Source organism: Suncus etruscus, chromosome 10, assembly GCF_024139225.1.
Source record: "Suncus etruscus isolate mSunEtr1 chromosome 10, mSunEtr1.pri.cur, whole genome shotgun sequence".
In the NCBI taxonomy this organism is placed as follows: domain Eukaryota; kingdom Metazoa; phylum Chordata; class Mammalia; order Eulipotyphla; family Soricidae; genus Suncus; species Suncus etruscus.
Genome location: NC_064857.1, coordinates 67,497,127 through 67,521,230, shown reverse-complemented (window position 1 = coordinate 67,521,230; position 24,104 = coordinate 67,497,127). Strand labels below are relative to the sequence as shown.

Below are 24,104 nucleotides of genomic sequence, written 5' to 3'. Positions count from 1 at the left end.
TGGGGAGCAAACTCAGGTTGGCCACGTGCAAAAACAAGTGCCATACCCATTAGTATTGCTTAGCTTCAAAAACCTACTAAATATTATCTTAAAGCATGTTTTATTATCTTTTCATTGTAAAGGTGAAAGAAGTTCATATTTCTTTCTATCTTTGCATATTCAGAGGAAATCAGGATGTGGACATTTAAAATTTGGGGATTTAACCTATAATTAGTAACACTAAGTGAAAGATGAAACAAATTGCACACTGTCATAGTAACAGTAGTTGCCTGATAATTCCTCTCATTAAAATCAGGGCAAGAGTTTTTGTGTTGCCTTTTTGATTAATGTCAGTTTTTATTTTTTGGTTTTTGGGTCACACCCAGCAGCCCTCAGGGGTCACTCCTGGCTCTATGCTCAGAAATTGCTCCTGGCAGGCTCCGGGACCATATGGGATGCCGGGACTTGAACCACCGTCCTTCTGCATGCAAGGCAAACGCCTTACCTCCATGCTATCTCTCTGGCCCCTCCCCCTTTTAAATTAATGAGCTATGCCCTCCTCTTGGTGAAAACAAAATTTTTTTTTTTGGTTTTTGGGTCACATCCGGCAGCACTCAGGGGTTACTCCTGGCTCTCTGCTCAGAAATTGTCCCTGGCAGGCACAGGGGACCATATGGGATGTTGGGATTCGAACCACTGTCCTTCTGCATGAAAGGCAAACGCCTTACCTCCATGCTATCTCTCTGGCCCTTCCTCTTGGCGAATTTAAAGAATACTAAAACATAGAGTGATTTTTTTTCCATAGAGTGATTTTACATTTTTCACTGTTTTCCATTTGAAGCATTTTAGTTTTTTAGGTCTGTTAAGGAACTATGCTTGTTTTTTGGTTTGTTTGGTTTTTGGTTTTGGGGCCACACCTGGTGATGCTCAGGGCTTACTCCTGGTTATGCTATCAAATCATTCCTGACTTGGAGGACCATATGGGACGCCAGGGGATCTAACCGCGGTCTGTCCTAGGTCAGCCACGTGCAAGGCAAAAGATTGTTTTTAATTGAACTTCTTTTAGTGACTATGAAGTAACTACTGGAGAAAGTTTTGCAGAATTTTTTTCTAAGGGGCCCTAAGCAGTTGTATGTTGGGGAGAGGACTTGCCTTGCACACAGCTGACCAGGTTCAAACCCTGGCATTCCATAGGTCCCCAAGCCTACCAGGAGTGATTTCTGAGCCAGGAGAAACCCCTGAGCACTGTTGGGTATTGTTTTCTCCTAACATAAATGAGCTAGCTATAAAATAACCTGATATGGCTAAGTGCTTCAGCTTATTTTTAGCAATACAGAAGAAAATTCAAGTTTTAGTGTAACTTAATTGCTTGAATATTACATGGCAAACAAAATTTTAGTGAGAGCAGTAGCTTTAAAATGAGGACTAAGAAGGCTGGAGTATAGCACAAAGTGTGCTTGCCTTAAACACTGGCCAATACTGCCGGGAGTGGCTCTAAAACAAATTAACAGACGAAATAGAGAGGTAAGGACTAGACCAGTGAAAGCATGGAACCCGGACTAGAGCAATTAAATAAAAAAAGGGGGGGGGCAGAGAGATAGCATAGAGGTAAGGCATTTGCCTTGCATGCAGAAGGTCGATGGTTCGAATCTCGGCATCCCATATGGTCCCCCGAGCCTGCCAGGAGTGATTTCTGAGCGTAGAGCCAGGAGTAACCCCTGAGCGCTACCGGATGTGACACAAAAACCAAAAAAAAAAAAATGAGTCTGTGAAAGGAGTTGGGGTTGGGGGAGTTGTTGGGAACTTGGGGTCATTGGTGGAGATAAGGAGTCACTCAGTTGTTGAAAAGGTAATATTTGAGATATTTGTTTGTAACATATTTTTAGTAATAAATTTTTAAAACAAGCCCAAGGAAGTATTTCATTGGGTTATAGATAGTTAAAATACACTATCTCGCCATATTGGATTTGGGGGATGGGAATGGAGAAAAGGACTTACTTTGTATTAAGGAAGGGAGTGAGGGACTTATGTAAATCGTTATCTACATTTCTCTTACTATTGAACTACAAAGCTGTTTTTAGTTTCAAGTTAGATAATTTCTTCTCGGTACAGAGCATAAACTGGATGGGATTCATGGATAATTCAGGACCGTTCTTTTACCTCTGAGAGGGTTTCATGTGTATAGTGCTCAGGGCTTACATCTGGTTCTGTGCTTAAGAATCAAGACTAGGGCCCGGAGAGATAGCACAGCGGCATTTGCCTTGCAAGCAGCCAATCCAGGACCAAAGGTGGTTGGTTCGAATCCTGGTGTCCCATATGGTCCCTCGTGCCTGCGAGGAGCTATTTCTGAGCAGACAGCCAGAAGTAACCCCTGAGCACCGCTGGGTGTGGCCCAAAAACCAAAAAAAAAAAAAAAAACAAAAAACAATCAAGACTAAACTGCATGCAATACAAGTCTACTCGTTGTATTTATCTTTCTGACCCTCTTATACTTTTTTAATAGATGCTACTACATCAGCTCATTGTAAAACATTCAGTACTTATTGTGTATTATAGTTATGTTTTCCTTTTTTTTTTTTTTTTTGAGATCTGAAAGCACTAATATTTAAGAAAGGGAAAGAATGGCCTATCTGCACTCCAGAGTTTGCCACACTTACGGTAACTCTGTTGACTGTTCCTTGTTTTGGAGGACTTGAACAGCTCTCCCTTACTTATGAGAGGCTTCTTCACAAAAGCCTCCTTCTTGCAGCCTATGTAAACAGCCCCTTCAGAAGGGAAGTCTCTAATCCATGTTTATGTTACAGGTGACAGAGCTGCTGGGTTGAATAGTCCATTTCCTTCTGTAACTCTCCAGGGAACATTTGGCCTTTAGCTCTTAGTTCTGTAGGAATGTTTCAGGCTCATCCAATAAATAATTGGTTAGAAATCAACTTTAGGTATTGAAAAAGTTACTTTGGGGGCCAGAGAGATTGCAAGGAGGTAAGGCATTTGCCTTGCATGCAGAAGGTCAGTGTTTCGAATCCCGGCATCCTATATGGTCTGAGCCTGCCAGGAGCGGTTTCTGAGCATAAGCCAGGAGTAACCCCTGAGCACTGCCGGGTGTAACCCAAAAACCAAAAAAAAAAAAAAAAAAAAAAAAAGAAGAAGAAGAAGAAAAAAGAAGAAAATGTTACTTTGACAATTTTATCTTTCTAAGTTTTCAACTGCTTGGTATAAAACAGGTGTTGTCACTGTTTATTATTTATAGCAGCTGTGCAGAGGTGCACTGTTATATACTGAAATGATGGATAGATAAGAGTTATATTTATTGTTAATTATTCTGAGTGAATAGCATAATTTGATGACAGCGCATGAACAAAAATAGAGTAGTTTGAAAAGATAATAGGAGTCGAGTTACAGAGCACCTTGAATGGAAGGTCAGGTGAAAAGAATAGACTGTCACCCAGTTGCAATGGAATCGGCGAAAATTATCCCTGAAATGACCACTCTCACTTTAAATTTTCTTTGTGTAAAAAGAATATCATTGATTACCCCCCAAAAATCTTAAGATTCATACAGTTCTTTCAATGGTACCATTATATTTCTAGTTACACTGATTTGCTTAGTAATCACTGTCCCTCATAACCTGAACCCACCCATTCTTCCTTGCCAATAACATTCTCTGGAGGATTTATGCTTATTCCTACTCAGTGCTTTCAGTTAGATACGGTTGCTTTATCTCTATTTTAATTATTGTTGTTGTTATTTTGGGGGATTATGCCCAGTTGTATTTGGGGCTTATTCCTGGCTCTGCACTCAGGGATCAGTCCTGGTGGGGCTTCAGAGGATATGTGGTGCCAGGGATAAGACCTACACCAGCTGTTTTAAAATAAAGCACCCTAGCTGCTGTACTATTGCTTCAGACAGATTTATCTTAAGCAGTATTTACCCAGACCCTATTTTCTTGGCCTTTGACAGGTCTGGAACTCAAAATCCCTCTCTGCAGCTCTTATTTATCCAGCCTACCTTTCATTGAAAGCTGGCTCCTTCCATCACCTCTTCCATGACATTCTCTAGAACAGATGTCTCAATGACGGCTTCTCTGAAAATTCTTTACTGCTTTCATTTCCAGGAGAGTATATATTTGTGTTTTGATTTTTGAAACTGCTGCTAAGATTCTTTGAATTACTTTTCAGGAAAAAAATAGGCTTGTTTGTTTGGTTTGATTTGGTTTGGTTTTAGGTTACACCCAGTAACCCAGTGTTCAAGGGTTACTCCAAGCTTTGCGCTCAGGAGTCATTCTAGAGACTCATTCTGGAATACTGGCAATCAAACCTTGGGTTGGCTGCAGGCAAGGTAAATGCCCTACCTGTCGTGTTATTGCTCCAGCCCCCAAATAGGCTTTTTCTACTGGATTTTAAGTTGCCCCAATATTCAGGCATCATGTTGTATGTAGAACAACAATGTCTTCATGGGCCGGAGAGATAGCACAGCGGTAGGGCATTTGTCTTGCACACAGCCAATCCAGACGGATGGTGGTTCAAATTCCAGCATCCCAGATTGTCCCCTGAGCCTGCCAGGAGTGATTTCTGAGCGCAGAGTCAGGAGTAACCCTGAGCACCACTGGGTGTGACCCAAAAACCAAAATAAATAAATAAATAAATAAACAACAACAAAATAACAATGTCTTTATATGACATAATTTTCGGTGCTTCGACTTTGTAGGCGGAACATGATAAATTTAAGACATCAAATAGTGTTGAGTTTTTTCGTCTTTTGTATTAGATTATACTTACGCAATATTATTAGACTAAGTACAACTCTTCTGTAAGCACCATTGACTGGAAATCATACATTAAAAAAAGTGGTTTCAGGGACACAGTGGGTAGGTCGTTTGCCTTACATGTGACCAACCCAGGTTTGATCCCTGGCATCACATATGGTCACCTGAGCACTGCCAGGAATGCCCCCTGAGCGAAGTGCCAAGAGTAGCCCCTGAGCACTACTAGCTCCAAAACACACCTTGAGCCAGTCAGCCAACTCTGGCAAAAGACCTCGAAAACCTCTCTCCCAAACTATTTATTCGGCTCTCAACAACGCCCCCACCTGGAAGGTTAAGGTGGGACAACGGGCAAAGAATAATCTTACGGAAATACTTTCATATACAACAGATCTTTCTGATGTTTTGTAGTTGTTGTTTTTAGGCCACACCCAGTGACACTCAGGGGTTACTCCTGGCTATGCGCTTAGAATTCGCTCCTGGCTTGGGGGATGGTATGGGATGTCGGGGATCAAACCCAGGTCTGTTCTGGGTCATCTGCATGCAAGGCAAACGCCCTACCACTGTGCTATTGCTCCAGCCCCTCATAATGGGTCTTAAGTGGCAAATGCTGAATAGTATGTTAATTACTCTTTCAAAATCAGACACTATTCCCTACATGACTATATTCCTATCTACATGAACTTACCATGAGTTTAGTTCATGTAGGTGCATGGCATATGTTGGCCCATAAATTAGTTCAGACCTATACATGATATTTTGGTAGAATGAATAAAGTGATTGCAAATTATTACTATAATTGTCAAGACTTTAATGTTGATTTCCATTTTATGGTTTGATTCAGAAACCAAGAGAGTCAGGCTTCCATGAGTTGCTTATGATAAAAATAATGTTAAAGGGCCCGGAGAGATAGCTCAGCGGTGTTTGCCTTGCAAGCAGCCGATCCAGGACCAAAGGTGATTGGTTCGAATCCCGGTGTCCCACATGGTCCCCTGTGCCTGCCAGGAGCTATTTCTGAGCAGACAGCCAGGAGTAACCCCTGAGCACCGCAGGGTGTGACCCAAAAAAAAAGAAACAAAAAAAAACAAAAAACAAACAAAAAAAAATAATGTTAAAAACAAACACTAAAATGAGCAACCTGAAGTCTCTGAAGAGTTGTGTTTGTTAGGAATGTCTGATTGGGATGTTAAATACTATAATTGTTTTGATATCAAATGATTGAATTTCACTAGTGGAATTGGAAGGATCAGCAAGGTTAGATATGAACCAAAGTGCTGTAGTGCCTGGTGAATACTTACTTCCTAGAGAAAGGTTATAACCCAGTGAGGGTGTGTGTTAGGATATCCCTATACTAATAGGTAGCATTAGTTATAACTTCTTTTTTTTTTTTTTTTTTTTTTGGATTTTGGGCCACACCTGGCGGTGCTCAGGGGTTACTCCTGGCTGTCTGCTCAGAAATAGCTCCTGGCAGGCACGGGGGACCATATGGGACACCGGGATTCGAACCAACCACCTTTGGTCCTGGATCAGCTGCTTGCAAGGCAAACACCACTGTGCTATCTCTCCGGGCCCTAGTTATAACTTCTAATGCAGTGTTTCCCAGCACTGATAATTTATCAAGCTATATCCACTGTCATGGATCCTCCAACAAATTGGAATAGCTTCAGTTTCAATAGTTTCTAGGAATGTTCCTCCACTGGAAAGTGAAGTCTGAGTCTGTCACAGGATCCAAAGTCCCAACCGGGGCCAGGGATCAATCTTTGACATTCTCTAGCTCTCATGTGTGGAGTAGTGAAGGAGAGGATACTAGGAAGATCATTTGTTGACTCTGAAGGCTTAGGATTCAGCCTCTCTAAATTCTCCTTTCTTTGTTCATGTGTGTGTTCTATCTATCATACCAAGTTGCAGACTGTGATGCTGTTAACCTGGAAGCTGAAATTGGGTTGACTTATAGCCACCTGTCACAGCTTGCTACAGCAACTGTTAAAAGTTTGGGGTTTTACTGTTGACAACTTATGTTTAAAACTCAAGTAGGGGAGGGCGGGGGAGCCATAGCTCTGTGGATAGGGTGTTTGCCTTATATTTAGCCAACCCGGTTTCAATATCTGGCATCCCATATGGTCCCCTGATTTCTGAGCACAAAGGGCCAGGAGTAACATGAGTGCTGCTGGGTGTGGCACACCAAAAAAGAAAATCCAAAAAAACAAACAAAAGAACTTCTACAGGGGCCAGTGGCGTTTGCCTTGCAAGCAGCCGATCCAGGACCAAAGGTGGTTGGTTCGAATCCCGGTGTCCCATATGGTCCACCGTGCCTGCCAGGAGCTATTTCTGAGCAGACAGCCAGAAGTAACCCCTGAGCATTGCCAGGTGTGGCCCAAAAACAAAAACAAAAACAAAAAGAACTTCATCAGGCCAAATATAGACCCAAGGAGGGCTTGAACTGTATGTTGGAGTTATGCAAGGCTTCAGGACTCCCAAGTGATCCAGGCTGTGCAGCTTCTGCAGACCTGACCTCCTCAGTCCCCAGACAGCCCTTTCATAATGTTGATCAAGCCAATCTCTATGCTCAGCCCAGGTCCATCTCTGGCCCCTCAGGATTTATTTTTACTCTGTGCTTAGTGCTTATGTTCACAAGGACCATTTGTAACTAGAAAACAAGGCAAGCACCTTGACTAATGTCTCTCCAGCCCTCATAGGATTATTAAAGAGGATTTTCTCTGTTTCTTATAGTGCCCCCTTTTTTGGGGGGGGGGGCACACTCCTGGCTCTTCATTCAGGAATCACTCCTGCCAAGCTTAGGGGAACCCTATGGGATAATGAGGATCAAACCCAGATTAGCTGCATGCAAGGCAAGCACCTTGCCCACTTGCTGTACTATAGCTCTGGCCCCTTAAATTGCATTCTTAAAAGTAACTTCAGATGTTAAAAATGTAATTTTGATTGTGACAAAACATTTCTTCACAAAATTTCTGGGAGAAGCTTGATACAATTTAAATATTTTAATTGTAGTATATTTCCCGAAAGTTCCCTTTCTAACCGTTTTGTGGGTGTACAGTTTAGTGTTAAGTACATTCACATTTGTGTAACAATTAGCCACCATCCATGGATCCCAGAACTTTTTTTTCCATTCCAAACTGAGCCTCTAACCCATTATGTAGTGCTCCTATCTCACTTCCCTCAGCCTCTGGAGTCACTCTCCTACTTACTGTGAATTTAGTGAGGTGCCTAATATAGGTGGAAGCAAGTAATATAGGACTTTTGTGCCTGATTTTATTACTAAGCATGATATTCTCAAAATTTGTCCTCATTGTGGCTTTTTATCAGAATGTGACTTGTTTATTGGACTATACCTGGTGTAGTAAGCTCATGACTTACCCCTGCTTCTGTGCTGTGGGAGCATTCTAGAGCTGAGGGGCATTGTAACTATATGTCTATATGTGGTGTGGGAATTGAACCCCAATCAGCAGCATACCTGTTCTACTCTATCTTTAGCCTCAGAATATACTTATGGTTGAATGATTTTTTTTGGTTGAATAATTATTACATACTCATTTTGTTGTTTGTTCATTGCCAGACATTTGAGCTATTTTTACCTTTTGATTATCATGAATAATGCTAGTAGACTTTGGTCAACAAACAAATGGTCTGTTTGAGTCCCTACTCTCAATCCTTTATGCACACTCAGAAGAATTCCTGGACTTGTTATTCCATTTGGTGTTTTGAGGAACTGCTGTGCTTTCTTCCAAAATTACTATTTCATAGTCTCGTTGCTATGCGCAGAGTTTCCAACATTGTGTCCTTTCTCATTAAAAAAAATTTTTTTTTTATTAACAATAATCATCCTAGTACATATGAAGTAGTATATCATGGTACTTTTGTTTTACATTTCCCTATTGTAAAGTTAGGGATGGGGTCGGCGAGGTGGCACTAGAGGTAAGGTGTGTGCCTTGCAGCGCTAGCCAAGGAAGGACCATGGTTCGATCGCCCGGCATCCCATATGATCCCCCAAGCCAGGGGCAATTTCTGAGTGCTTAGTCAGGAGTAACCCCTGAGCATCAAATGGGTGTGGCCCGAAAAAAAAAAAAGAAAGAAAGAAAAGAAAAGTTGGGTTTATTTTGATAATTTTCTTTCGTTGATTTTTTTGTTTTGGGGCCACACCCCACTGTGGTCCTCAGGGATTACTCCTGGCTCTGTGCTCAGAAATTGCTGCTGGCAGGCTCAGGGGACCTTATGAGATTTCAGGAATCGAACCTGGGTCTCTCCTGGGTTGGCCATGTGCAAGACAAACACCCTACTGCTGTGTTATCACTCTGGCCCTATCATTGATATTTAAAGATTATTAAAATGGGTGCTGTGCAGTGTTCCCAGGTGACTTAGGGTCACTCCTAGCTGTGTTGGTGCAGATGATGATGATGATGGAGATGTTGGAGACCACCAGAGTGACTCCTGATGGTTCTGGAGGACTATGCAGCACCAGGGATTGAATTTACCTTTGCACGTGCTAAGTATATACTCCACTACTAGAGCCATATTCCTAACCTTGAAGGAAATGAATTTTTAATTTAAATTTAATTTAAAATTTTAATGTATGCGTCACATTATGCAGTACTGAATAATGAAAGAAACTATTGACTGTTAACTTTGAACAGTATTTATTTACAAGAATCGAGTGGTTTAGTTGTTTTTTTTTTTGTTTGAGGACTTTTTTGGGGGTTGTTGATTTGTTGTAGGTTTTATTGTTTTTTTGTTTGTCTTTTGGATTTGGGGGCCACACCAGACTGTGCTCAGTTTACTACTGTTTCTGTACTCAGGATCATTCCTAGTGGGTTTAGTGAGCCATTTGAGGTCCTGGAGATTGAATTTGGGTTGACTATGTGTGAAGAGGCTCTACCCACTGTACTATTGCTCCAGCCCCAGCAGTTATATTTCTTAATAAGTTATATTTTTAATTTTTGGCACTTTTTTTTTTTGGTAAGAGCTATGTATTCTGAGTTTGGGTGTATATGCTGTTGTTTTGGAAGAATCCCTCTATTCACTTATTAATCATACTAAGAGGTTGTATGTTGATTTAAGAGGTGTATAAGTGGATTTGTGTGGACAATCTTGAGCTTCTAGAGAAAATCAAACTATAAGGTTAACATTAGTTCCCAAGAGTAATGTGATGCTTTATTTCCAGAAACTTAGCTGTCAGCTATCAACCAGTAGTCATTGTCAGGCCACATTTAGAAGAGCAAATATGGATGAAATAGGATATATGGAGAGTTGAGGGTCTGTCTTGTCTTTGCCTCATTTCTTTACACAATGGAAAAAAACGTGGCTTATTGCAGGCTTGTAAAATTGCAGTTGCTCTTTACTCTGAGGTACTTGGGTAGTTCAGAAAGATTGAACATGAAGGGAATTTGGTGCTAGGTGGTAACAGTAAACTTGGGAGTGTCTCATGTTCTGGCTTACCCAGTGTGTAACCTGTCACAGTAACAATGTGCTCCCACAGCGCTGGGATTCTGGGGCACTCTGAGGTGTCTTGCTGTTTCTTCCATTAGCAGTTAACGTGGGAATAAAACTGGGTCCAGTTAAATTGAGATGGGCCAAGGGAAGCCAGGATTCTTCTGTTGTAGATTGCCTGAGGATCTATATAAAAATATGTAAGCATGGCATAGTGTATGTGAAGGGACAATTTATTACATAGGTTCTTTGATTCTGATTTCCTTTGACAATAAATTGATGTCACTGGTAATTTAGAATAGCAATCGACAGTTTTTGCATTTCAGTCTATCCATATGAAACGTAAAGTCCCAAGAAAACTGGGACAGTAAGTAATTGATAGAATATTTGTGTTCAAAGTCAGTGAATACTGGTCCTTTTCCTTATTGCTCTCTGTAGTTTGCATCATTTTGCCATTTTTTTGATATCTAAAATTGCTACTAACATTGTTATTAAATATTAGACTTTAATCTGTTTTTTTTTTATGGGATTTACTTTGTTAGCCTCTGGTGTAGATTAATGTATATGTCCCTCTTTCTTACCCAGAATGATTCTGCTCATGGTGATTACATGCAAAATACTGAGATCAGTTTAATAGAACAAGCCCCGATACCTCATGGAGGACTTACTGTGGCACCTCATAGATCTCAGCGAGAAGGTAGGTTCTGTTTTTCAGTAAATCCAAAAGCTATGTCCTTGATAGAGTATAAAATGCAATTTACCTTGGTTCACTTGAACTCTTCATTTTGAAGACACAAAATCTTACTGGTTCTTGACTGGGGGAAGTATAGTTCAAAGGATTGGAACACATACTTTGCACCTCCAGTTTGATCCCTAACACATAATGGAACCTCGTACACTGCTGGAGACCTCCAAACTCTTCCAGGAAAACCCTTATACGATACTATATGACCCAGTGTTCATCTCCCCCATCCAAAAATTATCCTCCTGGTTCTATATTAATCTCAAGCTGGTTCCTTTTCGCTCTGGGTCTCCATCTGGCTTCTATCCCAGAACTGCTTGTCCTCACTCATGCTCTCAATTCTGCCTTGTGGTCAGTGGTCTTCAGTCTGGTGGTGGACTTTGAAGGCCATAACCTGTCCACAAAGTTATATTCTGTAAAATGTCTTCAGACTCTGGGAAAAGTAGATTTATAGAACTTCACTGTAAAAAGCTGAAGCAATTTCTGATACTGTGTCCATGCTTTTTCTGCTTTCATAGTTTTCAGGGGGGGCTGAATGGACACTGCCATCTAAAGGAAGTGTTTATATCTTTGCCTCTGGGGAGTCTCAGCCTATGCTGAGAGAAAGAGGGTCTAGACCACAGAATTGTAAGACTGAAGATAAACTTTGAGTACCATTCTCAGTCATAACACTATAATAGTAATAATCCTTCTGTATAATATGTTTTCATCACAGAAAAAAGTAATACTTATTGTTAAAATATTTGCATAATAATTTCTGCTTACATTCAAGATCATCACAGGACTTCCCTCTAGCCCACTATAGTAATCCAGTTTTACTGAGACAGCATCAACCAGCCTCCCTAACTTGCTAATAACCTGAAACAGAGTTTGGTTGTACAAGGTCCTTTAATATAAAAACTATTTTAGGGAATGTATGTAGCTTGGTGATAAATCACCTGGCTTGCATGTATAGGGACCTGGGTTCAATTCCTGGCACTGCAACGAAAAAAAAAAATTATAGAAAAACAAAGCATTCTTGGGGCCAGAGAGATAGCACGAAGGTAAGGCGTTTGCCTTGCATACAGAAGGACAGAGATTCGAATCCCTGCATCCCATATGGTCCCCTGAGCCCACCAGGAGCGATTTCTGAGCATAGAGCCAGAAATAACCCCTGAGCGCTGCTGGGTGTGACCCAAAAACCAAAAAAAAAAAAAAAAAAACCCAAAAAAACCATTCTGTATCAGAATATTTACAATTAACTGTGAAGTTTTTCTTATAGACCTTTATTTTAAAAAATTGTTATTATGCTATTCTGATTACAGCTTCAAATTATGAGGATTGAAGGATGTCCCATTACCAATCATTTCTCTTCACACCTTTATTTATTTATTTGTCTTCATCTAATTCTGATAGATCACGGCAGGTAACATAGGAAATGAAGGCGGAAGGGAGCCATGCTCTAGTGGTTTGAAGTAGAGCTACTTTACTATTTCTGAACGTAGATCAGTTCAGATGGGTTTTTATTAATAGAATTGCCCTTAAAATAGACTTTTGAAAACAGTGGAATCCCTCCCCTTCCCTACTCTTCTGTACATTGGCCTTTATCAAATGCAGCAGTTTGAGGAATTCCAGGCTTCTTACTTGGCATGTGAGATTTTCTTTTCTTTCCATCCTCAACATTTCTTATCCACTAAGACAAAGTTTGCCCAGAACTAGGTCAGCAAACTATGTATTTGCAAAGTTGGCACACCATATACTGGTAATGAAAACTGCCTAGCTTACTGGGGCTTTGCCTACAAGTGTTTCTGGATCTAATGCTTGGTGCTTCCCATTGCCCACCTTCCGTGATCTATAGCAATCTTATTTCTTTTTGTGTGTTTTTGTTAATCTGTGTATCCTAATTCATCTGTTTTAACTTCATTCTCTAAAGCAAAGTGAATCCTTCCCTCTGACTCCCTCTCCTGTTTCCTGAATCCAAGTGACCCTTGTTTAATGAGTCACTTTCCTACCTTATTCCCTGTGACTTTATCATCTTCATTACCACCAGCCTCTGATATTTTCTTCCTCATTTTTAAGTACTACTTCTTTTATTCATACCCTGAGGAAGTCTTTCCCCACCCTCTGAAATTCTTACATTATGCTTAATAGGCTGACTCTTCATTTCATAGAGAAATTTATTTCCTTATGTGATGCTTTCCTACCTAAAGGATCTATAAAATGAGTAGTTCAGGGATTTTGTATATTTGCTTACGTCATGAGTAAGTTTATTGTCTTGTCTATTTCAATTATAGTAATTGTTTTTAAGTCGCTACTGTCCTTCATGAGCATGATTTTACATGTATAAGTTATGAAAAAAATTCACTGAAATTTTATAGTTTGTTAAGTTATTTTGCCTTTATAAGATATTAGTCATTTTTGAGAATCAGTTTTTAAATTCCTAATTGGAAAGACAGCAATTTGAATTTTTGGGCCTTATAAAATTAAAAATCTAAGCAGATTATTTTAGTGTACAATTGTTAGATGTAAATAAGTGAAAGAACCTAAGTGTTATGTTTGGTGGTAATCTAAGTAACAAATAATTTTGAAGATTAGTATCTAGAAAAATAATCTTCACTACTTGCATGTTCTTTTAGCTCTTTGATTTTCCATGGAGTTGCTTGAAATGACTCAGGTTCTTAATCTATGAGTAAATGGTTGTAAAACAAGAGCTTATGGATGGACGACACTTTGTTTATGCTTCTGGATTTTGTGCTTGACTTCATGATTTAAGATCAGTAATAATGATATAGATAAATAGCTTAGTCATTTAGCACATGTCAAATTCGGTAATTGAAATATGTCTGTAGTCCCTATAGAAGTCAGCATGTTTTCTGTCTTTCAGCTGTACACATTGAGAAGATAATGTTGAAAGGAGTCCAGAGAAAAAGGGCTGACAAATATTGGGAGTACACCTTCAAAGTAAGCTACTCTCATCCACAAAAGATACATCATATACTTTGTTAAATAATCTTTTTGAAAGAATATTGACCTTTGGAAAAACTTGCAGTTTGCTAATTTTAAGAAGCTCAGCATAAGTATTTTAATTAATTTAATGTACTGGTTTTAGTATATGCATCATGGTTTGTCAAGTTTAAAAAATTCTATCACATTAAAGTTACTCTGTTCATTTTGTTTAAAAGAAATAAAGGGGATTAGATAGGTATTACAGTGGATTTGCCTTGCATTCAGCTGACCTGGGTTCAATCCCTGTTCTGTCTATGGTTCCCCAGCCCTCCCAGCGGTGATCTCTGAGCATAGCTGTGTGTGACCAAAAATAAAAGCCAAAAAAAAAGTGAAGAAAATAAGGACCTTAGGTTTAAGGCATAAACTATATATATATATATATATATTTTTTTTTTTGGTTTTTTTGGGCCACACCTGTTTGATGCTCAGGGGTTATTCCTGGCTAAGTGCTCAGAAATTGCCCCTGGCTTGGGGGGGACCATATGGGACACCGGGGGATCGAACCGTGGTCCTTTCCTTGGCTAGCACTTGTAAGGTAGACACCTTGCCTCTAGTGCCACCTCGCCGGCCCCAAGCCATAAACTATATTTTAAAAGTACAAGTAAACATTTCCACCAATAATATTATTAGCATGTATGCTGCTAAAGCAAGCATTTCAAGATCATGGGCTTTGTCTTTTCTTTGGCATTGTTTTCATGGTATTTTTCTCCTCTTCTCCACACTGGGTTATTCCCTGGCCTTTTAATCGTTGTCTTATCTGTGATTGCTCTCCTGAAAGACAGCTGTCTGATTCTCTTACTCGCCACATCCCCTTCTTGCTTGTTGACTGTAATGTGGACTTTTTGTCCACTTCTTTACTTTCTCCTGCCTGGGCTTTCCTGACCCGCGCTTTTTCTTTAGGCTTAAACTGCACACACTCATAGCCATTTGAAATGCTTTTCATTTCACTTCCTCCACAGAGGCATTGTTGGTCACTTTTCAGCTGTCCTTTCCCATTAAGTCATTTCTGGTTGTCCAGCATAATATTTTCTTATTCCTCTAGAGGATATACCATCAAATCTTTCATAGATGATCTGGTATTTGGGTTACATGTTTTTTTCTTTGCAGTAGGTCATTATATCATGAAGAACAGGAAACTTCAGTATCCCCGCCATATTTGACTGGCTCAAAAAAATTGTTGAATTAATTACCGTATTTCAACTTTTGTTTGGGGGTGTCTGCCCTCCATTTGCAAAGTTCAAGCCTTTATCTTCACGTTCCTCTTAAGCTTTATAACCTGAGCCCTGTGCCTGTTTTCCTTCAGTGATACTTTTGTTCACCATTTGCTCCTTCCATAAACCTTTGCTATCCCTTGGTTCTGGAATGATCTTCCCTCACAAGGCACAGGGGACAGCTCACAAATCTACTCACCTACTCCTACTTTCTCACTTTCTTGGGGCCTGTTCAATGTTATGCTTCCTGCTACTCTGCTGCTCCCTTTTTCTTTAGCACTCTGCTCACCCAGGGAACTCCTTATCTATGAGTTTGCATTTTTACTCTGTCTTTATTCAGAGTTCAGTTGCTGGGTGCTTTGACCATCTTGCCCACGTTCACTGAAAATAATTTCTGACACAAAAAAGCCACTCAGCAGACATTTGAAGAAGTGTTGTGCTAGTTGTTAAGAATAATAGTTTTGAGAGTCTGGAATGATAGTTCAGCTAGTAGGACACTTGCCTTGTTGGCCCAGGTTCAATCCCTAGCAGGACATAAATCACCAGAGCCCTTCCAAGAAGGATCCCTGAGTGCAGAGCCAGGAATAAGCCCGGAGTCATTTACCAGGTGGCTAGGTAATATTTTGTGTGTGGTTTTAAACAGTAGTAAACTATGATTAATTGATAATTGTTAAGATATTTTTTATTTTTTGATAATTGTTAAGATATTAGTATAATTATAATTTAAGAATTTGATTTATCTCAGACAATTTTACAAGTAGAAATTATTAGTGGTTCAGTATTGAGTGTCCTCTGAATTAAAATATCCAAAAGGTGAGCCAAGGTGACATAGCACAGCGGTAGGGCGTTTGCCTGGCACACCACCAACCCTGGATCTACCCGGGTTTAATTCCCCAGCTTCCCATATGATCTCCCGAGCCTGCCAGGAGCAACCCCTGAGTGCTTTGTGGCCCCAAAACAAACAAACAAACACAAAATAATCCAAACGATGAAAATATAAAGTGAATTTCAGTTTTGGCTCTTCTATTGATCTAGGGTCAAATCTAAGTATGTTGACTTTTGAATTTCAGATTTGCCATCTAGAACTGGAGATGGTCACCCTTGCCTCATTCACCTTAACGGGATTTTAAAGAACTGAGATCATGAAATTCCTTCATAAATTATAACTTCCCATAAAAATACAATATGATACAACAAAAAGGGACTACTGTTCTCATTATTCTTCTCAAGAATGCAAAATAATAAATTCAGGAGATGAAATTTTTATTTTCATGGTCATAATTATACTATCAAAGTACAATTGAGTCCTATAGTAACTTCATAAAAAGGGATAAAAGGCCTATTCGAGAAAACCCTCTATTTCAGGACACTTTACTAAAAACATCTAAAAGAATTGAAAAGAAATTAACTTTTTTTAGTAAATTATAACACTGTACAACTAATTTTTAACAAGTACAAAATTATTATAAAACTGATAGATTAATTTTATATTCATAATTGTTGAAAATTTTTAAATAAGGCCCTTTGTTTTTATACATGGCTCTTTTCCAGCCGGTTCCCACCAAGAAATAACTATAATGTGTTTGTTTTTTTTAAATCAGGTAAATTGGTCTGATCTTTCAGTCACAACAGTAACAAAAACTCACCAAGAACTACAGGAATTTCTACTGAAGGTAAAAGTATAGATTTTGTTGTTAAAATGATTTTTCCATAATGCAAAGAATCTAAAACCTCAGCAGTCAAATTAAAAGCCAGGATGTTAAGACGCATATCTCAGAACTCTTGGTGAGTTATAGAAAATTTCATGTTTTCCAAAACATAGTTTTCTTACTTTACATTGCTAAAATGAGGAAAGGATGGAGGGTTTTTTATTGTTTAAAAAAAAATAAGGCAAAAACATGGAGCCCAATACCTTGTTTCTTGGTAAGGTGCTTTTATTTTTGGTGGCCGCTTGGAAAGGTGCGCTTGTGAATGCATGTCTAGAAGTGACCTGGCAAGGGGCCGGGTGGTGGCGCTAAAGGTAAGGTGCCTGCCTTGCCTGCGCTAGTCTTGGACAGACCGAGGTTCGATCCCCCGGTGTCCCATATGGTCCCCCAAGCCAGGAGCAACTTCTGAGCACATAGCCAGGAGTAACCCCTGAGCGTTACCGGGTGTGGCCCAAAAAAAACCAAAAACAAAAACAAAAAAAAAAAAAAAAAAAGAAGTGACCTGGCACTGGGGGCATTTGGTTGTGGCTCTCAGACCTCCCATCCCTTCAACTCTATTTTTAGGGCTTCCTTAGATTCATTTTCATCTCTTCCTTGAGCTCCAGCTCTTCCCCAGACTCCACCCTTCCAAGGACCAAATCTCTATACTATTGGAAGTTAAGGTTAGATTATGGGAATTAGACTTGCCAAGAAGGGCAGGGAAAAGTAAAACTGGCATCTTCTCTATTACTCTTATACTTATTACATTATTTTATTAAGAAGTGATGATGGGCCGGGCGGTGGCGCTAGAGGTAAGGTGCCTGCCTTGCCTGCACTAGCCTTGGATGGACCGCGGTTCGATCCCCTGGTTTCCCATATGGTCCCCCAAGCCAGGAGCGACTTCTGAGCGCATAGCCAGGAGTAACCCCTGAGCGCCACCGGGTGTGGCCCAAAAACCAAAACCAAAAGAAGTGATGAGCAGAGCTGTACATTAAATGGAAGAATAGTGTTAAGTGTTTAACCAACACATTGCTACTTCTCAATAAGGAAGTATTTTAAAATGTACAGTGGACAGGGCGAAGGGCCAGAGCTATAGTACAATGGGTAGAGTGTTTGCTGTATATGCAGACAACATGGGTTTGATCCCTGGTACCCATACTCTACACACCATTAGGGGTAATTTGTGAGTGCAGACCCAGGAGTAACCCTTTAGCATTGCTGGGTCTAGAACAAAATGAAAAAAACAAAACAAAACAAACAAAAAACCCAGCAAAATGGGGAATATGAAGTCCAGAAACAGGTCACAGGCCCAACTCTACCTCACTTGGATGAAGGTACAGGTATGACTTCTTGATGAACTATGTCACATGGGAAATTTTAGGACAGTGCTGGTTTTTAAGTTCATTGCCACCTGTACATTCTTTTCAAGTAACTTGGGTTCCATTCAGCTTAGTATTCAGTCCCCATTTCAACAGCTTAAAGAGGCTGTTTATCACAATTGGCAGAGCTCTTAAGTTGCACACTCCTTGCTCTTTGTTCTGTGTGCCGTCCCTATGTAAGTGCCTGAGGAATAAGTTCAGAGATTAGCTGGAACAGCTTTTTCCTGGGCTTACTTCCAGCTGGTCACTCCTGGACTTGAGAATCCTGCACCCTCTTCAAGCTGGAGGCCTACTTGCAGATGACAAAGAAGGGAGGTCATTTATTCCCAGTTGCCAAAGGGTGTAGACACAGATGGGGGGAACTTGAGAGGGTGGAAGGGACTAGTGTTAGCACCAGCATCTTGAAGGTGGCTGTAGTAGCCAAAGGAGAAAGTGACTCCTCACCTACCTGCTTCAGCCATTGGGGAAAGGCAGGTACTCTGCCCACCTCTTCCTTTTAAAAATCTACTTGTTTTAGACTTTCCTGTGACAGAATAAATATCAGAATTTAAGGGCAAAAGTCATAAATGAACATCATGTGAGCCTGACTGAGCAGCATCTTCATTTCTCCTCTTCTGTTGTCTGTGACCTAGAGAATTCTGCTTGGAGAAGCCAGGGGGGATCTATAGCTGTGCGCTCTTGCAGTATGGAGTCAGGCAGGCTGTGTTTGTGTAGAGGTGGCTACCTCCTCATTTGTTTGAGATAGAAGACACATGGCTGAACCCCAAGCAATTTTTCATGGATTTCCTGATGTTTTCCCCTGTTGTTTGTCTTGAGAGAATACAGTTTTCAGTCATACCATTTTTCTAAATGCTTGTGTGCTTTATAAAGAAACATCAGGCATACATAAGAAAATGTGCTCTTTAGGATCCTTGTCATGAGCCCCCAGCTTAGCCAGCATCTCAATATGGTACTTTGCTACTCTGTAGCACTGCGCTTTATGTTGACTATGATTGGGTTCCTGAGGTGGGTTGTGTTCCTGTGTCTTAGTGCCTGCTGCTGCTGCCTAGCATCTCCATTAAATTCCCCCACTGTCATCTCTTGTTGCCAGAAAAGGAAGCAAGTTTTCATTTCCTTTGTCACTGCTGTACCTGTAATGCCTAAGACTATGTCTGGAAGAGTCCACTGGCTAGGAATATTTGTGGGTTGAGTGAATGAAGACATGAGAAGTGCTACAGAAATGGACTTGTAATGTGGTTTTGTAGATGGTTCTCCATTAGGCCTCAAAGTTTTAAGATAAAAGCTGAAAATACCATATAAAGGCCTTCCAGTTCTGAATTTATTCTGACACCAAGGAGACTGGAGTTTAGAATGAGGGTAGATTGGAATGAGTACCACAGTGAGAAAATTCAGAAGAGACATGTTTTAAAGCTGTGTATTTAGCAAATGTGCCTGTGTTTTTGAACTGTAAGTAGAAGATTCAAACCTAGAAAAATCAGTCAGCTTGTAAAATAGTGACAACTTAATCACACAACCACTGGCTAATTAGGTGAACTTTTTTGCTTTCACTCTGTGTTTAGAAAAATCTGCAGTAATTTGGTGGTTCAAACAAACTTCTTCACAGAAGCTGATTTCCTTTAACTGTGTTCAGATATTTTATAGAAATTGTTTAGAATGGACAAGATGCTATAATTGTCTAGATCCCAATTCTATATTCACCAGATAAATGCCAATATGTAAATGCACATTTACTAATATATAAATAGTAGCTTTTTGTAGACCTAGAATTAGTTTCTTCATGTTCAGGTCCTGGCACTTGATCTGCCATGAAGAGCTTCCTTCTCATACAATATCTGAATCTATAAATTCAGGAAGCTAAAATTAGAAATGCTTTATGCTAACTTTGTGAAATTTTCTATTTCTGAAGTCTCAGAATACTTATTTCAAAGGAACACTGGCTTTGGATTCTCAAATTTAAAGCTCAATATATGAAGTGACAATATGAGTGGGTGGTTTTATTTTTCCCTGACTCCTCAGATATCTTGCTATGAGTTTGAGTTAATTGGAGTGAAGTGTTCTAATCGTGATCTTTTGGAAAGTGCAGTAATTGAAGAGTTAACCACAAAAACTGGTCATCTTTAAACTTTGAATTCTTAAGATTTGGAAAGTTCATTTGATAAGTGATTTTTAGAAATTAAAAATAAATAAAAATCAAATCTTAAGTTGGCAATCCACACTTTAGTTTAATACTTTAATTAGTGGCCCACTTTAATCTCGGCCCTCTAGTGTTTTTTCTTTTATGTTTTCTTGCCCATTGCTCTCAGGGAACTCTTGAAGAAGTTACTAATCTGCAGCTAGGGTTTTGTTTTATGGAAGTAGGAGTTTTGCACCTTTTTTTTCTCACCAGTTCCTTATTTGTTATGTAGTGTTGGTAGCCTGACTTTGCTGAGATTTAGGTGCAGAACCTGATACACAGAAGTGATGAGTACAAGGTGGAGAGAGCACTTTCGGCTACTATTTGGGGATGAAAATAACCCTCGCTATGCTATACAGAGTACATAGAATTTAATAAAGTGCACTGCCTTTAATGCTATATTTGGTGTCATGTTCTGTGACTCAGGGAACTTTGAATGTGAGGGTTCCTGAGCCTATTGAATATGGCAGGGTGGGTTGCTCTCCACCTCAAGGGGTCCTGAGGTATACCCAGAAGCAGATGTGACATTTCCTGGTGGAGTAATGAATGCTCAGTGAGACCCCCACCACCCTTACCATGAGGATCTAGAAAAGGGTGATCACATAGCAAGAATTACTTATGCACCTCATTTTATTTTATTTTATTTTTTACTTATGCTCCTCTATGCCTTTGAAGGAATGTAACATTGGCCATATACTGATTTCTTTTCCAGCTTCCAAAGGAATTATCTTCAGAGACCTTTGACAAGACCATCTTAAGAGCTCTGAATCAGGGCTCATTGAAAAGGGAAGAACGGCGTCATCCTGACCTAGAACCCATCCTAAGGTACAGTTGATTGACCCGTCACCACAGGGTCATCAGTGGGATTTTGGGAGCTCAAGGATTCTTCTCTCAAGTATTCTGTACTCAGGAATCATTCCTGGCAGGCTTCGAGAAGCATATGGGAAGCTTGGGGGTTGAACCCAGGTCAGTTGCCTACTGTAAGGCAAGTAGTGCTCTACCCACCTCACTATGAGCCACTTTCCTAGAGTTTATTTCTAAACTCTAGGGCAGGGGGATGGGGAGTGACAGAATTTTGAAACAAGCATTTAACAAAACCATTTTGGGCTGGAAACCATTGATAAACAAGAGTTCTGTTCTTATATTTCTGAAGACAAAACCTTCACTGAATTTTAATAACCCTCAAATATTTTTAATATTCAAACTCTCCATTTATTTTCCAACCTGTTTACTCCAATTCAGGGTCTTAAGTGACCTGCCTCAGCCGCTCACCCCACCCCACCTCGATCACACCAATAGTTTTTTGGAATATGTTGGGACATTGAAGCAGACCCACACAGACTTGGGGAGAATGTGCAAGGAGTTGTTTTCTGTCCCTGTTCTAACTAAACTGTGTTGACTTTAAAACAAGCATGTTCTTTTAGGTTGCTTGTCCGTTATTAGAACTGCTGGCCTGTGGGCTGGAGTACAGGACAGACACCAGCCTGCAGGTGGAAAAGGCTGGAGAATGCTGTGAGTTGTTAAGGAGATGGGGAGATTTACTTTATAAGCAGAGAGATTCAGTTGATACAAGACAGTGCATTTAATTTAGTATATCAGAAAAAAAAATGGTTCAAGTATGAATTTGGAATTGGACAATTTGTCATGTCAAAATGTAATGTTTTATCCAGTAGTGGCCATTTTGCATTTTCATTACAATATCACTTGTCTTCCTAGTTTTTAAATTTATTTTATCCCCTATTTTCAAACCTGTGCCTTTATTTCTGGTGTAGTGTACCTGTAGAGTTTGGTGTTCTGGTATTTGGAGTCAGGGAGCCCTCTGATTGAGGACTACAGACTTGAATGAAAAGTATGCCTGAACTTTTTTCATTGATGTGTACACATATCTGGGTTCCAATAAATCTCACCATATGTTTGAACTTTGTTCCAAATGGCTTATGATCTGGGGCTAGCTTAGGTTGTTTCCATCCTTTCATTTCTTTATCTTTCTGCTGAATTTTCACTTCCACAGTGCAAGCAGTTTTGGGTGCAATTTTGTTTTGTTTTGTTTTGTTTTGTTTTTGGGTCACACCCGGCAGCGCTCAGGGATTACTCCTGGCTCAATGCTCAGAAATTGCTCCTGCAAGGCTTGGGGGACCATATGGGATGCCGGGATTCAAACCACTGTTCTTCTATATGCAAGGCAAATTCCTTACCTCCATGCTATCTCTCCGGCCCCAATAGAAAGCAAGTTTAACTCGAGGGCCATTTATGGTCATGATCTTAATTAAGTTCTTTAATCTGAATGAGAGGCCAACAACCCTGGAATGAAATTAAGAAAAAAGATTTGGGGATGGATCAGCAGTACAGTAGGTAGACCGTTTCCCTTGCACTCAGCCAATTTGGTTTCAATCCCTGGCATCTCATATGGTCCCCCAAGCCTGCCAGAAGTACTTCCTGAACACAGAATTAGGAGTAACCCATAAGCATCACCAGGTGTGGCCCCAAAACAAACAAATTTTTAAGTAAAATAAAATTTAAAATGATCATCTAGAGCCTAGAGAGAAAGTATTTTAGCGAAGGTGCTTGCCTTTCACTTAGCCATGCATTCCAGGTAGTTCACTTAACCCCAGCATCTATGTGGTCCCTTGAACCCTCCAGGAATGATCCCTGAACACCACCAGCTATAACCTTGAGCACAAGATTTGGCTCAAAATTTTCTTCCTCCAGACAAAAAAAAAAAAAAAAAAAAGAGCATCTAACACGTCCAAAGGTTAGGGTAGTAGTGAAAAGAAAGGATTTATATATTGAGTGGGGTGACAGTTAAATTTCCATTTGCCATTGAAGTTTTAGCATCTGAATAATGGTGATGAGCTATTGAAAGGCCAGGTAACTGGGGTAAGTGCCTTGTACTTGGCTGACCTGACTTTGATCCTTGTTTCCCAAGTACCATCAGGAGTGATTCCCTAAGCAACTATCAGGTGTGGCTCAAAAGACAACAACTAGGTACAAAGAGAAATGAGGCTGGCCATCAGAAATGCCACCAGGCCTGTGGTGACTCCCAGTGGCCCAGACTTACTTCCTTCTTCTGACCTCAGGGTGGCAAGAAGGGTCTTTCACAGTTTAGCCAAGTTATGAACAGTAATATACCTATTAAGAACCTGGAGAATTCTTTTTCTGAGCACATGGACAAAAATTACTGAAACAAATGTCAAAATGGGAAACTTCCTACAAGAGTACATAAAATTTAAAATAACCCAGGGCCAGCTGGTGGGAATGCTATCTAGTCCAGCCCTTATGGAAAACAATATGGAGATTCCTCAAAAAACTGAAAATTGAACCCCCTATATGATCCAGCTATACCACTCGTAGGGGTATATCCTATGAACACAAAAATGCAATACAAAAACCCCTTCCTTACACCAATATTCATTGCGGCACTAGTTACAATAGCCAGGCTCTGGAAACAACCAAGATGCCCTTCAATAGATGAATGCCTAAAGAAACTGTGGTACATATACACAATGGGATATTATGCAGCCATTAGGAGAGATGAAGTCATGAAATTTTCCTATACATGGATGGACATGGAAACTATTATGCTAAGTGAAATAAGTCAGAGGGAGAGAGAGACACAGAATCGTCTCACTTATCTATGGGTTTTAAGAAAAATAAAAGACATTATTATAGTAAGGCCCAGAGATGAGCGTTGGAAAGACCGGCTCAAAGTGAGGTGAGTACAGTTAGAGAAAAAAATACACTAACAACTA

General features: G+C 40.0%; 1 protein-coding gene across 1 annotated transcript in view; it reads left to right on the top strand.

The window, feature by feature from the left end:
- ZCCHC2 (zinc finger CCHC-type containing 2) overlaps nt 1–24,104 on the top strand; it is a 48,066-nt gene that overhangs the window by 4,290 nt on the left and 19,672 nt on the right. Inside the window, exons 2-5 of the mRNA XM_049782075.1 lie at nt 10,766–10,877; nt 13,786–13,862; nt 16,720–16,791; nt 21,068–21,180. Of these exons, the coding sequence (XP_049638032.1) occupies nt 10,766–10,877; nt 13,786–13,862; nt 16,720–16,791; nt 21,068–21,180 (374 nt within the window). The remainder of the gene's footprint in view (nt 1–10,765; nt 10,878–13,785; nt 13,863–16,719; nt 16,792–21,067; nt 21,181–24,104) is intronic.